This window comes from Harpegnathos saltator, unplaced genomic scaffold, assembly GCF_003227715.2.
Source record: "Harpegnathos saltator strain DR-91 unplaced genomic scaffold, Hsal_v8.6 scaffold659, whole genome shotgun sequence".
NCBI classification, from domain to species: Eukaryota; Metazoa; Arthropoda; class Insecta; order Hymenoptera; family Formicidae; genus Harpegnathos; species Harpegnathos saltator.
Window position 1 is genome coordinate 847,250 of NW_020230492.1, and position 15,814 is coordinate 863,063.

Sequence of the window (15,814 nt, forward strand, 5' to 3'; positions counted from 1 at the left end):
TTCGCTTTCGTTCGTACGACCCATCCACCGATCGTGTATTCGTCCTTTTGCCTAAAACCACGTCAAACGGCCGATCGATAATCCTTCGAGCCAATGCATCGGGTCTAAGAGGTCTTTCTATTTTCGCCAATTCTCGACACTGATACCGCCGCAAATTTACCTAACCTTTCACACCACGGTCTCGCAACGAAACGCATCGGTAAAATGTTGTAGACGGATTTGCACAAATTGATATCCTCCATAAATTTATGGAATTGTGGAACGCACGAGCCGTTATTGTACAGAGAGGGTTAGTGTCCAGCTTTCGAGGATGCGAGAATGAAGATGCATTATTTATGAAACACACTTGTTAAATTACGGTCGACATTGAAGTTCATTTATTTTTCTATGTAAAATATCATTGTGCGTATACCTGATTACACGGATAACACATGTATGAATCGGGTATGTATATTCCATCAAGCTCAAGTTTACATATTCCGCCAAGAAATCTGTCCTATAATGTTACATATCCGCGGCATTCGGAACAAAGACTCACCTCAGTCAAACATTGCTCCGTCTTTTGTAACCGATTCGTCTACGAGGGCTGTTTATAACAATGACTGTTATTGCGTTACAAACTCTTATAACACATGTGCATACGATCAAGATGCCAAATTATTTTCTCGTGGACATTTTACCTCTCAAACCGCTCGATATATGATGTTTTGTTTCCCTTCGGAAGTCTTGACATGTCTCTCGGAACAATTTTGTGCGCAAATTGGCATCTATCTTTCTTGCGCGCACGTACAATAGATACAATATTTATACAATATGGTACGAAACATTACGAAAAGGTACAATTGGAATCTCTTCTTTCTATATTATGGACACGCTGAAGGAAAAATGCTGTGCTACTCTTGGGATTGTATTCCTTTCAAATGATTAACATGTAGCTGCTTCTTGGGGAAGAAGGAAGGGAGAGAGAGAGAGAGAGAGAGAGAGAGAGAGAGAGAGAGAGAGAGAGAGGGGAAGCAAAGTGAGAAAAAATTCAATAGACACACAAAATACTGTTACATTTGGTTCAGGATGATATAGATAGATGTTTTCTCGTCGTATATCAGCGAGTGCTCGTGCAACCTTTGATTGAACAATCGAATCTACCTGACTGCCATCAGGCTAAGGCCATATACTAAGGCACATCTCTACGTCACGCAACTGATTACACGCTCTTTGCGTTTCTTCGCTGCGTACAGACTGACCCAAGCTTTTCGATATCTCGAGTTTCGCCTTTCACGGTGAATGTGACGAAGTATCTTTTGGTGCGATCCAATCTCTCAGTTGGAAGCGCAATCACTTGTTTTTCCTCTCCATGCGTTACTTCTACCTAGTAACACGATTAACAGGTAAAAAGCAGTGTATAATTAGAAGGTCGCACATAAATAAATAACGCATCATCATCATCATCATCATCGATTACCGTCATGTGTCCTCTGCCGCGGCTCTCTATTTTCGGGAGATGATCCGTCCGATCTGGGACGCCTCCAGCCACTGCAATTATAATCTACATTCACACTACGGATACTGACTCTTTTCGGGATCTACATATAGACGGCACGCAAGCACGCACGCATGCACGAACCAACCAACCAGCCAACCCACCCACCCACACTTACACACATACACGCGTGCGTGCAAGTACAAGCTTAGATACGCAAAAAATTTAACATATAAACAACAATTGAAGATTCTCTAGATTAGAGCGATCTATCCCCGTTAAGCTCGTACGTGTCTTAAATTGAGGGAGATGCGCACGATACGCTAACGTACGATATGTGTACACTGGAACGGAAGTGTATGCGCTGGTCGCGTGATGGCAACGATGAGTTTTCTGCGTGCATTGTCTAGCTTCGGTACAAAAATCTGGAGTGGTCGGCTTTCCTTGAAGTCTTCTCAATTGCTCGTACAGGAACCCCTCGAATTGTCTAATAACGACCATTATGTACACGTTACGCTCATGATGATGAAATAGTCGTAGGTATGCAGGGAGCTCGGTAATAGAGAAATGTTAATTATACTCGATACGCGTTCGGTAGAAAGGACTGCGTTATTCCATTCACCGTCGAGAGTGTATGTATATTATTATCGAGCATCCTGTCGAATAACCTAACTTGCTTAATCTAAAAAGAGCTTAATCTTGAGAAGAAGTTAACCTGAACGTTAACGGTCGATCGTACTTGACGACGCCAAGGGTGGGTCCGGTCATACCCGATTTATGAAAGGCATCCACCTGAAAAAAAAAAAATATATATATATATATATACCTTGCTCGTGTCATATCGTATCACGCAAGCTCATATCGCAATTGACAGGATAGGTGTCTCGCGCGGGAGAAACACTCGCGCTATTAATATCGATACTACCTGCCCTCACCTGCCTCTTTACCAAGACGTGTTCGTTCGCTCGACCATGACGAATCTGCAACCTCTTGAGTTCCATCAGCTGGAAGAAGATCTTCCTCTCGAGATGGTAACGCCGCAAGCTAATTTGCACATCCCTGGTGATCGTCTCCATATGGAGGGCTTGCTGTTTCGCCGTGTTTGGGCAACATCGTGCGTTCCTCCTTCGTGGAATTCTCGATACTCTGGGACTCGGTTCTATCCCGCTGTCTCTGCCTCCGCTGTCGCGACGTTGCTTCCTCCACGGTCGCTCTCGGTCGCCCTCATCCGAATTCTCGATTCTAACTAAGCGATTGCTAGTTGCCGATGGCACCTAATATCACCGGTCGGTGCGAATGACTTGTTGTGCATTAATTTCGTCGGAAGGGAGTGAGTTGTAATTATTGTCGATTCACAAGGAATTATTGTTAGCCTGGGTACTGGAGAGTTGACACGCTTACCCTTTCTATCAAATTCTTGTTTTAGAAAAGTCAAATCTCTCAATTCGGTCAATTCGAGATAAAGAGTTAGTTGAATTGGTTGCGATTGTTTGAGATTATTGCGAGTAGCTGTCGCGAGCCAGGGAATCACTTCGACACGGATCAATAGCTAAAAGTGACAAATATGAATGTGCTTAATTTACCCGAGGCAAAGAATCGAGCCCAGAAGGCCTAGATACAGTCAAGCCTGTGCTGGGTGCTAGTGCTCGTGCTGGCTCTTTCTCGCTCGTGCCTGGCAAGATTTGCGCGACACCGCTTTCATTGTCTTCTTGTTCCAAATCCTTGCCGGGAATCTCCCTGTTTTCTTCCTTCTCGGCCGCTTCGTCTTCATCCCATGCTGGGCTGTCTATCACGGCGATAATCGCGCTTCGATCTGGGGAATGTTCCTCCGAGCTCTCGAATGAGTGTTTCTTCGTCTTTGTCGGCGACTTCGAGGAACAGCTTTCCCTCGTCCTCGCGCTTCTTCCTGTGGATGGCCTCGAACGTCGAGACTTGGTCGGCTTTGAAGGCCTCGGAGAGTAATTGTCATCGATGTCGTGATGGGAATCTTTGCCTCCTAAAGACAAATCTGCATTGTTCTACTTCGCCCCATCATTGCCTTTCTCTTCCTTTTCTCTATTTGGTTAAAAACTAAATTTGCGGGCGACTATCTCTCTGTCATTATCGACATAGGTGTTTCGCCGATATACGCTGATACGCGTCGCGATCGAGTCCACTGTCTTAACGCAAGCTGAGCCCGTAGCTTAGTCAAACTATTTACAGGTTGCGTGAAAAGTTTGCGGAGTGGCATCTATAAGTAAACGGTATAATTATAAATTGTAGTCTGTTATATAGAATCACTCTTCACATGAACCTAGGTTAGGTTTCATTTCCATCTGTCAATTCTTTCTGTGTTTACAAGCCAATTGAAGTTGACGTGTCAGTATATTTGTTTGCAATGGAAAATTTGAAACAGCGTGCAGTGATTGAATTCTTTGTTAAAAAAGGTTTAAAGGCAATGGAAATTCATTCCGAGATGGTAAATATGTTAGGGGAATCTGCTCCTTCAAAAACAATGATTTGTAAATGGGCACTTGAGTTTCAACGTGGTCGTACAAGCATTGAAGATGATCCACGTAGTGGACGTCCAAAAAATGCATCAACACCAGAAATCATTGAGCAAATACATGTTATTATTTCTGAAGATCCAAGTGTGACTATGCGTGAAATTGCTCATACCATAGGCATTTCAGATGAACAGGTACGGCATATTTTGCATAAAGAATTACAAGTGAAAAAGGTGTTTAGAAAAGTGGTGCCACATACGTTAACAATTCAACAAAAATTCGCTCGAAAGCAAATTTCTCAGCGTCATTTGGATCGTTTTAAGAAGAATAAAACCGATTTTGTGCGTCGTTTTATAATTATGGATGAGACTTGGATCTATCACCATGATCCTAAATTGAAACAGGAACATTTACAATGGACTGAAGCTGGATGTTCAGCTACAAAGTAAACAAAGCATAAAAGATCGGCAAAAAAGGTTTTGGCGTCAGTTTTTTGGGATGCTAAAGGGATTTTGTTAATTGACTATCTGGAAAAAGGTAAAACAATTAACTCTGAATATTATTGTAACCTTTTGGATCAATTGGACGCAAAAATTCGTGAGAAAAGACCTGGTTTGCAGCACAAACAAATCATTTTTCACCAAGACAATGCGCCTGCTCACAAAAGTGTTTTGTCAATGTCTAAATTCAATGGATTGAAGTACAAATTGCTTGATCATCCACCGTATTCGCCAGATTTGGCACTCAGCGACTTCTATCTGTTCCGAAACCTGAAACAATTCCTCCGTGGAAAGCATTTTTTGTCGAATGAAGAAGCTATAGCAGCCGTAGGGGCATATTTCGCAGACCTTCCAGAAACACACTTCCGCGATGGAATAAAATTATTGGAGAGCCATTGGGCCAAGTATATTGAAGTTAATGGAGACTATATTGAAGAATAAAATCAATTTTAGAATTAGGTATTCTTTATTTCAGTTTCACTCCGCGAACTTTTCACGCAACCTGTATGTACACATTTTTTATCTTCGCTAGTTGATTTTAAACAGTCACTTTATTCTGTATCTAGATTGTAAACGGACTTACCTATTTCAACTGTCGCTCGTTCATCGTCCGATTTCTTGCGACTGCGAGGCGCAAGTCTTTCCGGAGAGGAAGATGCTTCGTCCGACTTCGATAAGGACAATGACGTGTCGAAGTCCTTTGTACCGTCGTTTGTCAGTGGTGGTTGGTCGATAAGCGCAAACGACTCGGCCCTCTTCTTTTTGTCCTCTCGCACTGTCCTCAAAGTCACCGTGTCATTCGAGTCTGCCGATCCGGATCCAACAGGATCCGGATTTTCAATCAGATCGAAAGACTCGGCCTGTTTGGTCTGTTCGGGAATTACTTTCACTTCATGAATATCTTGAGTTTCGCCTGCATCTTCAGAATGTTTCGACGATATCACTTCTTTGTCTGGTTGAACATTTTCGGCAGTGATTGACCTTCCATTCTCATCACCCAGACTCGTGCTATATTCTACTGCTTGTTCCACGGTGGTTATGCACGTGGGATGTTCTGGAGGAGAATCTTTTTCCTCTTCTGTGAACACAAGCTTTCCTTCAACTTTCTCTCTATCCTCGGCGATGAGATTTCTAGCAGATTCGGATTCGACGACATCGATGCTCAAGTTGGAAGATTTGTCAGGCGCAGGCTCATTCTCTCTCGTGGTTATTTCTTGTTTCTCTCCTTGCATACTCTCCTCGAACGCATCCGAGCAACCTAGAGGAAGATTACTATAGCCAATGCTTGATTAATTTTTCGACGATACAACGCTGTCGTAATTATACACTTACGTGCATCCATGTGTTCTGTACGTGAATTCTTACCTTCTTCTCTCTTATCGTCTACTTCCTTGGCCTTCAGGCTGCTCTCCAGCTTGGTAAATACTGTTACATCGACCTTCCCGCTCTTATCCTCACACGAGGACTCCTGCGAGGGGTCCTTTTTCGGAAACGAAGGGCCGGACGAGCCAATATCTGTCTTGCTTAACGGAAACGTCTCCAACATCGATTTGGGAGTATCGGGTATTTGTGAATCTTTGTGAATCATCGCCGTCACGGTCACTCGTTCGACAGTTTCTTGACTAGTGCTATCCGTCCCGTCGATTCCGTATCGGGATTCCATTATTCGGGATTCAATTCCGTCATATTTATCTTCATCTTCCTTGGCCGATTTGTCCGACGTTCTCCGATGAATGTGGCCAAGCAGCTCTTCTACATTCTTTTCTTCCTTGTTCGGCGACTCGTCGCGCTTCGTCGTATTTCTCTCATTGTCGGACATTTTCGTCTGTTTGCTGGATCTGGACATTCTCTTGGAGCTACGTTTGTGCATTTTCGTCAGTTTCGTCTCCTTCGTGCTCTCTCCAGGAGTCTTGGATCTTCTTTCGGATACGACCTTTTCGCATGTTTTTTCCAGCGATTTCTTCACCACGATCACTTCTAAACTGTCATCGCTGACCACACTGTGTTTGTCGTCGTCGTCGTCGTCGTCATCGTCGTCATCATCGCCGTCGTCGTCGTCGTCGTCGTCGTCGTCGTCGTCATCGTTGTCGCCATCCTCCTTTTGTTCCTCCTTCTTCTTCGAGTTATCTTTAGTTTCCGTTTCGTTAGAGCCTTTATTCGTCTCGTGCCCCGGCCGTTTCTTCGCGTGATATCGTCGCGTGCCTTTCGTTCTCGTGTGATTTTCATCGTCACCGTAAAGATAGTCGCGGCCCGAATAGTTCGATTCGACGGATGAATCTGAATATTCGTGTTTATGCCTCGTCGGTCTCCCTTTGCTTCGCTCTCGTCGGTTGCGCTCGCCGTAGCCATTATTGTCATATCTACGATACGATTTCATTTAAGCAAGCCGGATACCCGACTACGAATAGCAATCACTTGTAATTACTTGTAATGAGATCAAGAGACTTCTGCAGAAGACATTAATTATTTTTTTTCTCATTCTGTAGTTATTACTATCGCATTACTGTTTCCTACCTGTTTTTCTCTACACGCATACATACAGGGTGTAACATCAACATACAGATTAGTATGACGGGTTGCTTGCTCCTATTCAGACGATAATGTAGAGGTTGCCAAAAAAGTCACTCGTTGACTTTGTTAATAATGATATTTGCAGTGCTCCCAGTTATGATAAATATTTATCTCTTTAACTATCACTCTGCTCATTTATTCTGCTTAATTCCCTAATATTTATTTCTCAGTTTCACTTTTTAAAATATTTCTTTTAATTCAATGAGGCTCGACTCCGGTCGATAAACGCTTGATAAACTGTTATAACGATCATGGTACAAAGTTAATTGCACTTGTCATAACTGGGAATACTGTTCTAATATCATTATCAACGAAAACAACGACTTTTTCGGCAACCTCTATATTATTGTCTGAATAAGGGCCAGCAACCCGTCATATTGACCTGTATGTTGATGTTACACGTACGATGTACGTTTACGTGACTGCGTTTTTATTTACTTTTTTTTTATGAAGGGGCGCAAACTCGCGCGTATTTTAATGAAATATACATCCGCATGGCACGCAATTGTGTGCGTACCATAAAAGAAGTGAACTACACTACAATGAAGCAGTAAATCGCGAATGAGAAAAGGATATGAAATTTTGCTAATAAGATTTGGTTAACAAGGCAACAAGGCTTTTCCCTTTACCGAGCGGATTCGCTGCGGGCTCTTTTCTGGTCCATCCTCGAGGACGTTTTTGACAGTCGTATCTCCTCCTCGCTGAAACTTCGGCTGTCCCGACGAGCGACGAGCTTTCTTAGATTACCACCGGTCTTACGGCGCGTTCTTCTCTCTATCCAGCGTTCTTCGTAATAGAGCTCGGGATGTGCGTGCCCTCGTCGTATGTGGCTCGTTCCACGAGGAGGACTGCTACTCTCGCTCGCGGTGCTACTCTCGGCACGTTTCGGCCGAAATTTCGCTGTAAAAACTAACTAAGGTTGCACGTATGCTGCCGTATGCTGGCCCTCGGATGACCCGTCCTCCCGTCCTACTGACCTCTGTTCGGTCGCGCGACCTTGCGCACACCGAGCTGTTGTGCCGTGGTACCGCCGTGCATCTGAATGAGTTTCGCGCAATCCCGGTGGCCCCTGTAGAGAGCTGCGTCCAACGGGGTCATCGAGCTGCCCTTGCTGGTCCGCAGAACGGCGTTGATCCTCGCGCCGCGGTCCAGCAGGAGCTTGCACACGTCCAAGTGACCGTGCAAGGCCGCGACGTGAAGAGGAGTCTTGCCGTCCTGCGTGGCGACATCCAGCATGCTCGGTCTCTTTTTCGCCAGCCACTTGACCAGCTCGATTCTGCCAGATGCCACGGCTTCGTGTCCTACCCCCGTGCCTCGCACGGTCCTAACGTGAAGCGAGCCGCCGTGCTGAGCCAGAATCTTCAAGGTCTCCAACTGACCCTTCGCCGCGGCGCAAAGCGCCGGTCTGCGGATCGACCGCGGTGAATAGAGAGAGAGAGAGAGAGAGAGAGAGAGAGAGAGAGAGAGAGAAAGAGAGAGCGTGTGAGCTACTTAGAAAACTTGCTTACGTACGTTCTACCCTTTCGATCCTGCCGGTTCGGGTCCGCCCCAAGCTTAAGAATAAGAGCGGTGGCGTCGGCATGACCCAAAGTAGCGGCGTAGTGTAACGCGGAGCAGCCGTTATCGTCCACGTGATCAGGCTGAGATCCGCATAAATTCACCAACGCCTCCACGCATCTCGCGTGACCTCTTGAAGCGGCGCAATGAAGCGCCGTCAAGCCGTCCTTGTCCGAGGTGCCTGCCGCCGCCGTTCCGCCGGCCCTGCGCACACAACGAACCCGGTCCATCATCATGGCTGCACGTAATCGGTATACATAGGGTGGTACAATCAGCCGAGTGCTTTTCGTCGCTACCTCGCCAGAGCCAATACAGCCTCCACGCTACCGGCGCTCGCCGCCCACAGGATCGGCTGTCGCCCATCTTCGTCCTTTGCGTTCACGTCCGCGCCGAATTCCAAGAGCGTCTGAAGGACCTTCAGGCCGACCTTCCTTGGAACTGCGAGCTCGGCCGTAGCGGCCGCGCCGCAACACTGTGCGGCGTAATGCAGTGGAGATCCTCCGCGTAAGTCGCCAGTGGAAGGTCGCGCGCCGGCCGCCAAGACCAATCGCACGCATTCCGCTTCTCCGCAAACTGGAAAATCATTGCAACAGCGAGGAGCTCATATCCGCGTAATCCGGCAACGGCAGTTCAATTCAAGCGATGCTGAGCTAACAATAAGCCAGTAAGGCACGAACGAATACGAGAGAGCTTTCCGCCGCCCGGGAGACACGGCGGCAAGATTCGGCAGCAAGTCGCGTGATCGCCGTTCCGCCGGAACGGAAACGCGTTATCGAGGATGACCTACTGACCTTACCTCGCTTGACCACCACCGCGCGTGTCTCCCGTCTCCGAAAGATCGGAAGGGAGCGATAAGCGCTCTGTTTCTCACGGAACGGAGTACTTTGGATAGAGAGAGGAGGAGAGAGAGAGAGAGAGAGAGAGAATGGTGCACAATGGAATATAGAATAGAATGAAAAACACGGAAGTACCGGTAGCCCAGTGAAGGACGCTATGTCCCTCCAGATCCTTGGCGTTTACGTCGGCACCGTTCGCCAGCAGGACCGCGACCAGTTGGCTATCGCCTGCGATGACTGCCAGATGAAGCGGCGTATGACCCTCAGCATCGGGGGCATTTACCAGTTCCGGTGCCGCAGCGGCAACGGCACCGCCGGTCGCCGCGTCCATGCAATAATGAAGAGCGTTCCTCAACGTGCGATCCCTATAACCGATCGTCGCCTCTTGCTCCTTCAACAATCGCAAAACCCTCGGCCTGTTGCCTTGTTGACAGGCGTGCATCAGAGGCGTAGCGCCGAGGTGTAACACTCTGAAATACGCACTTGATCTCTCCCGATTGAAGCGCCTTACAGAGGGGGGAGGGGAGGGCGACCGCGGAAGGCGATACCTTTTGTACCTGTAAGGTCTGCAACGATCCTTGCGGCGGTCTCGATGCTGCGTCAGGTGGCAAGGTGGCTCGTCCTGCTGCGGCCAGTACGACGTACCGAGTGACTTGTTTTTGATATTTGATTTCGCTTGTGGCTGCGGCTGCGGCTGCGGGTTGACTGTCAGAGGCGGCAGAGACCACACATCGGCCACACGTTCCGCTCGCTTTGGTTGAGGCTTCTCCTGCGGCAGCTTCAACGGGATCGGTGGGGTCTTAGTGTCCATACCCGACTATGGCACACGCGGCTACTCGGACCACGCGTGAAAGCATCTTTCTTCTTCTGCTGCTTCTTCTCTTCCTCCTCCTTCTCCTTCTCCTTCCGTTTCTCCTTCTCCTCCTCGACGGATCGAACGCATCGCGTCGAAAAGTATGACCCGAGCCCTCTGCACGTTCGTTCAGCGCTTTTACTCCAATGTCTCAATTTTACGCTTCCGTGAAATTCAGTCCGAATCTTCGTCACTCTGGATAGATACAGGACGCATCGTTTCTGCATTGTCTTTATTACTCATCTCATCTGCGGTTCGACATTTTTCTACGACATTGAGCCATTTCGGTAGCCATTCAAGTACTATCGCCGTCTACCTGAACGCGACAGTGCGTTTCAGTGCGCCCCGGCGACCCAAATTTTCGCCTCTGAATCCAAACTCGACTACGTACTGACCACGTGCTGGCTACTGACCAGGTCACTCGCTACCATAGAAACCAACGGTCAAAACACACGGCCACCTATAAAGAATCATAATGACTAATATCGCGGCAAGGTCGCCACGTGTCAAATCCTAATCTTCCCCAATCTCTAGACGCGGTAGGTCACCTTAACCATCCTAATTAACCGTATCCGCGAATATGCTGACAGTGCACTAGGAGTGACCGATGCTCGCCAACGGTATTTCACCGATGAACAATTCGGAGAAAATTCAAATTACCCTATCCTACATAGATCCGCCGTAATATTGCCCGCGGCTCGCGATGCCCCGCGGAATTATCGCTTTAGTGGTAGAGAAAGAGAGACAGGGAGAGGGAGAGAGGGCCACGTCCGAGTCGTAATAACAACAATGTCGCAGAAAGGATCGAAGCGCAAGAACGTGAAGAAGAAACGTTATATTTCGTGCGCAATTCGTGGCCTTGCTGTTCGTGTACACGCCGCAACTCGCCAAACTCATGCGCACGTGTGCCGTAAGGCGGCGATGACTGAAAATCGTTATTTCGTTGATTCAACGTGCCGCACATCGATCGTTATTGCCCCGTTAATAATTCCTCTAATAGGCTTCTCTCGAGGCCTTCGCGGTGTGTACCCGCGATGATGTTAGGTTGAATCGTTAATATTTCATGCCGGTATCTCCCTGTTCCCGGGTAAGTTACTTACGTTCCCTCGCCTCGATATCACGTGCTTGTATCGTTTGCAAATTCCGAATAAAGTTATGATATAATCGATGTAAACGCTCGATAAGTCCAAATCCGTCACGGCTAAATGTATGGCTGTTTTCGTCGAAGCAAAGAGAGTGACGATTTTTGAAGAAAATGCGACGCAGCTTCGTGTCGAGATCGCTCTCTCGATTCGACTTTCCGAGGGATTTAAAATGTGCGGGAACGCGCGAGCGTGCGCACGCGCGTCTAGTGCTTCGCGAATAATGTCGATTTGAAAAATATACCTTGTAGATATATCTTGCTTGTTTAGCTGCCGCGAACACACGCGAGACAAATCTGCTATTTTCTGTCCGTTTAATTCTTTTCGATATTTTTCAATTATTCGCACCAACAACATTATCTCAATCGCTTTACTCGCTTGTCTTAATCTGTCATCAAATCTCAATGGTTCGAGCAGTCGTACAAATTTAACGAGCAGAGATCGTAACTATGATCAACGCAAAACGTGAAATGATGTAGAAATTAGAAATCAACGGGCTCTCTGCTGTCTAATATATAATCTTGCGTCTATATGCGGCTTTTATTACTCACTGTATCAAGGAATCACGTAACCGAGGCGAAATTTGTTTTGCGTCTTGAGCAGCGCGCGAGTTTTCGCGAGTCAAAATATAATTTTATCAAGCATTGTTCCAATCACGATTTCGATATCTCGTGAATCACGACAGTGAAACACACCTCTAGAGGGTGGGACGCGCACTGAAGACTTTAGCACAGGTGAGTTAACGTAAAGGTTGCTTGGATACCGTCGCGTCTCAGTAACGTACCAACGAAAACTTATGATGATTACGACTATCAAGTATCTGTGACGCTCAAAAGATTGATCGCTTATCTAAACATTTAAGGAAGTTTTGTCCGTGAAATAATAAAATGGAATATCTTGAAGGGAGAACTGAAGAATTTCTTCTAGATGGAATAAAAGTGTGTGGATTTTATCGAAAGGTATTTGCCGAGTTATTGAATTACTATATGAATTCTCTCTATCATTTTCGACGTAATTTCACAAATACGACGATCTTATTGCACTGATAGATCTTACGTAACTCAATCTGAAATTTATATTGTCGCACGTGTCTCATGTTTATCCAAAAATTCGTACAAAAGTCAAATGTTTATATTTCATTTCAAGATACTTAAAAATACAAATCGAATATGTGTTTAGCTTTTCACATACATGTTCTTCTTTCGCGCATAACAAATATATAAGTGCGTATGTATGCGTGCGTGCGCGTGCACACACACACACACACACATACACATATGTATAAGATTGGAGACAACTATTGTACTTCCTAGATGAATATCTATTTGAAAAAGACTTTCAATTGGGGGTATAGCTCAGTGGTAGAGCATTCGACTGCAGATCGAGAGGTCCCCGGTTCAAACCCGGGTGCCCCCTCAATTGGAAGTATTTTTTTTCTTTTCCACATTTGTTTTCCTTTATTGTCTTAAGATAAATTCACAAGAAACGCAAGGACGGGTCATTTCGTAGACACGTTTCATGTAGGATAGGATCTAATGAATTCATAAAGGTAATGAGTAAAATTCATTGTTATTACAAACAATGAGTACATTTTTTATGTAATATTACATATATAAATCTGTGTATTCATTTAATTCATAAATAAATTCTTATTTTCATTCATGTGCACATATCACGTACTTCATATCACGTACTTCATATCACGATTTATACACGTATATTATACACATATTTGGTTCTAAAAATGATATCGCAACCATTCTTCTTTATTCTTTTACAAAATGCAGAGATGCTTGATGCAATAATAGTACAGTGTGTACTTTGCATCAAATCTTGAGCAAGCAAAACTAATGCAGGAACCGACCGATAGCATTCGCAAGATTTTTATTTATAGCCCACGAATATTTACACTTGTAAAAGTAGACACAAGTTGAATTCTGCATGTTTCTCCTGTAGGAATGAAAGTTCATCTGACTCGCCGTTGAGTTATACTACTTGAAGGTCAGAGGACCTTCCAACATATTTATGCCCGCTTCTACCGATTTTGATTAATTTAACCGGCTGCTTATTCTATCGGCTAATTGACTAATTGCATTTGCCAATACTGATTAACGACAGATGGAATTGGATAATTCCGTTGGAATAATCAGCCGGTTAAATTAACGAGGTTGGTAGAAACATTAGAGAATCGGTTATTCCAACTTCTTGATAAGTTAACTGATAGTTAAGTCATATGTTTATTTTTGTTATTCCTTCAATTTAGATATTACCATTGAATCGTAAAGTTTGCAAAATTAAGATAAATCTTGACCGGCCTGACTTGTCATTGAGTCGTGCCACGACGTCGAATCTTCGTAAACGGCAGAACGCTGTAGTGTCGATTTCTTGCACTGACGCATCGAGTTTAAAGGAACAACTTAAGGACGGTCACTGCTACGAAGAGTGCAACATGGCGACGTATAGTGCGAGTCGTTTTTAACTCTTAATTCTTGATGAATAATCAGTGTCTGTTCAAGTACGAAAAAACTTGTATCTTGTTGTACCGTGCGAGCGATTGTGGAAGCGTCAACGACGTGAAAGAAACGATTCAAATATGAATTACAATCATTCGAACGCTCGTCGAGGTAAGCGTAACCTACGAATCGCAAATGTAAACTTGCACTTTAACATTACGCTTTCAATATAATTACGGCGTCGTTCTTTACGACACGCTGCTAATATTTTCGCTACGTTTTTTCATACGCTTTTTGCTAGCGCTGCAGCAGAAGTAATACTAATGTAAATTAAAACGTAAATGTGGGTTTCTTATCGTGTATAACAGTGTGTCATTGTAGCTTGACATATTAACGCATGTTTGGTACTTTAAGTGTATTCAAGTGTACAAATGTAAAAAGATGCATGGAAAGGGATTTTAAGAATAAAGAATAAGTTGTCATTTTTATAAATAGGAAAACCGAAGAGATTGCTGGATCCATCGGCTGCTTTATCAACACCAAATCCTCCAATGTCGCAGAATCTTTATGTGTACAACCAGCAGGTAACCCTTACCAAACATATGTGGAATATATTTGTAATTGTCTAAGTAACCAACATTAGAATAGAATAGAATTTTTATTCTAAAAAAAGAAAAGAATTGACCTTGAAAAGATTCAAGAAATGATAACAAAAATAAAGTAAACTTTCATATTCTTCATACTCTTCCATATCTTTAGGTATCAGCGAATAATGGCACAATGCCAGGATATGGCTTCAATATCCCTGGACAGACACCGCCTTCATATGGATTTCATTCGCAAATGCCGAATTATCCACAAAATGACAATCAAGGGGGAGAATTTGCAAGTTCACAATTTGCAACACAATTATTGGCTCAACCAGTTGTTACAAATATGGCAGTAGAATATGGAAACGCATTGGTTGGTTCTGGAAAGCAGCATCTTGAAAAATATGTCCCAATTACAGCATTGAAATATTACTTTGCTGTAAATACAGATTATGTCTTCGCAAAATTGATGTTGCTGTTCTTCCCATTTACGCATAAGGTAAGCCTTGTAAAAGACAGCAAAATTAATAATTTCTACCATCATCATCTCTCTGTTTCCTTTGTTTCTCAGTTTTTATATATAGGAATGAACTTTCAAAAAGACTTCAAACAGATGTCGAGATTGAATTATTTCTCTATTGCAGGATTGGTCTGTAAAGTATGAGCAAGATGTACCATTGCAACCACGATATGAGAAAAATGCACCAGACATGTATATTCCTACAATGGCATTTTTCACATATGTTGCTATGGCTGGGTTAGTTTTAGGCACGCAAGGGCGCTTCACTCATGAACAACTAGGTATTCTGGCTAGTTCTGCTCTTGCTTGGGGTTTGATTGAACTGATTGTTCATACTGTGAGTTTGTACGTGATGAATCTTCAAACGAGTCTGACAACGTTGGATTTACTGGCATATTGTGGCTACAAATATGTCGGCATCAATGCAGCTCTGTTGTCGTTACTACTATTCCAGAAATTTGGTTACTGTGCAACTCTGCTATACTTCAGTGTCTCTCTAGCTTTCTTTCTGATGCGATCATTAAAATTAAGAGTCATTCCACAAGGCCATAGTTCATATACAGCCTCTGGTAATAAAAGGCGACTTTATTTTATACTGTTCTTAGCTGGGATACAACCCTTTTTAATGTGGTGGTTATCCTATCATTTGATTTAAACAGCTGATACAAGAAATGAGATTTATGAAACATACAGTCAAAAGGAAACGTGTATATTTATTATTTGGTTACTAATATCATCTGTACATTTTTTGTAATAAAATTCAGTACGAATATAATACCATTTTGACAATGCATCGGCTTGTTTCCTTAAGTTTGTCATCCTTAATTTT

The 15,814-nt window shown here is 44.2% G+C and overlaps 2 protein-coding genes and 1 non-coding gene across 5 annotated transcripts; 2 read left to right on the forward strand and 1 right to left on the reverse strand.

The window, feature by feature from the left end:
* Positions 1–165: 165 nt before the first annotated feature.
* On the reverse strand, positions 166–12,267 carry LOC105185112 (uncharacterized). Of its 3 annotated transcripts, XM_025304944.1 has the most exons (14): positions 9,985–12,265; positions 9,563–9,897; positions 8,888–9,164; positions 8,547–8,795; positions 8,012–8,439; positions 7,664–7,943; positions 5,829–6,823; positions 5,047–5,721; positions 3,061–3,473; positions 2,413–2,751; positions 2,193–2,269; positions 1,810–1,964; positions 1,460–1,530; positions 166–1,366 (listed from the first exon to the last, which is right to left on the reverse strand). In XM_025304944.1, the coding sequence occupies exons 1-14, from the start codon at positions 10,236–10,238 to the stop codon at positions 1,202–1,204; spliced, it is 4,713 nt and encodes a 1,570-aa protein (XP_025160729.1). In that variant the 5' UTR covers positions 10,239–12,265; the 3' UTR covers positions 166–1,201. The 3 variants fall into 3 exon arrangements, with proteins under 3 accessions (XP_025160729.1, XP_025160728.1, XP_025160727.1); XM_025304943.1 differs by having other exon boundaries at positions 1,460–1,543; positions 9,563–12,267; XM_025304942.1 differs by having other exon boundaries at positions 9,563–12,266.
* Positions 12,268–12,766: 499 nt separating this feature from the next.
* Positions 12,767–12,838, forward strand: TRNAC-GCA (transfer RNA cysteine (anticodon GCA)). Its single transcript has one exon. It is a non-coding gene; the product is annotated as a tRNA-Cys (tRNA).
* A 915-nt stretch (positions 12,839–13,753) lies between these two features.
* Positions 13,754–15,778, forward strand: Yif1 (Yip1d-interacting factor 1). The gene is made up of 4 exons (XM_011144365.3): positions 13,754–14,046; positions 14,371–14,459; positions 14,635–14,964; positions 15,110–15,778. The coding sequence occupies exons 1-4, from the start codon at positions 14,016–14,018 to the stop codon at positions 15,638–15,640; spliced, it is 981 nt and encodes a 326-aa protein (XP_011142667.1). The 5' UTR covers positions 13,754–14,015; the 3' UTR covers positions 15,641–15,778.
* Positions 15,779–15,814: the final 36 nt, after the last annotated feature.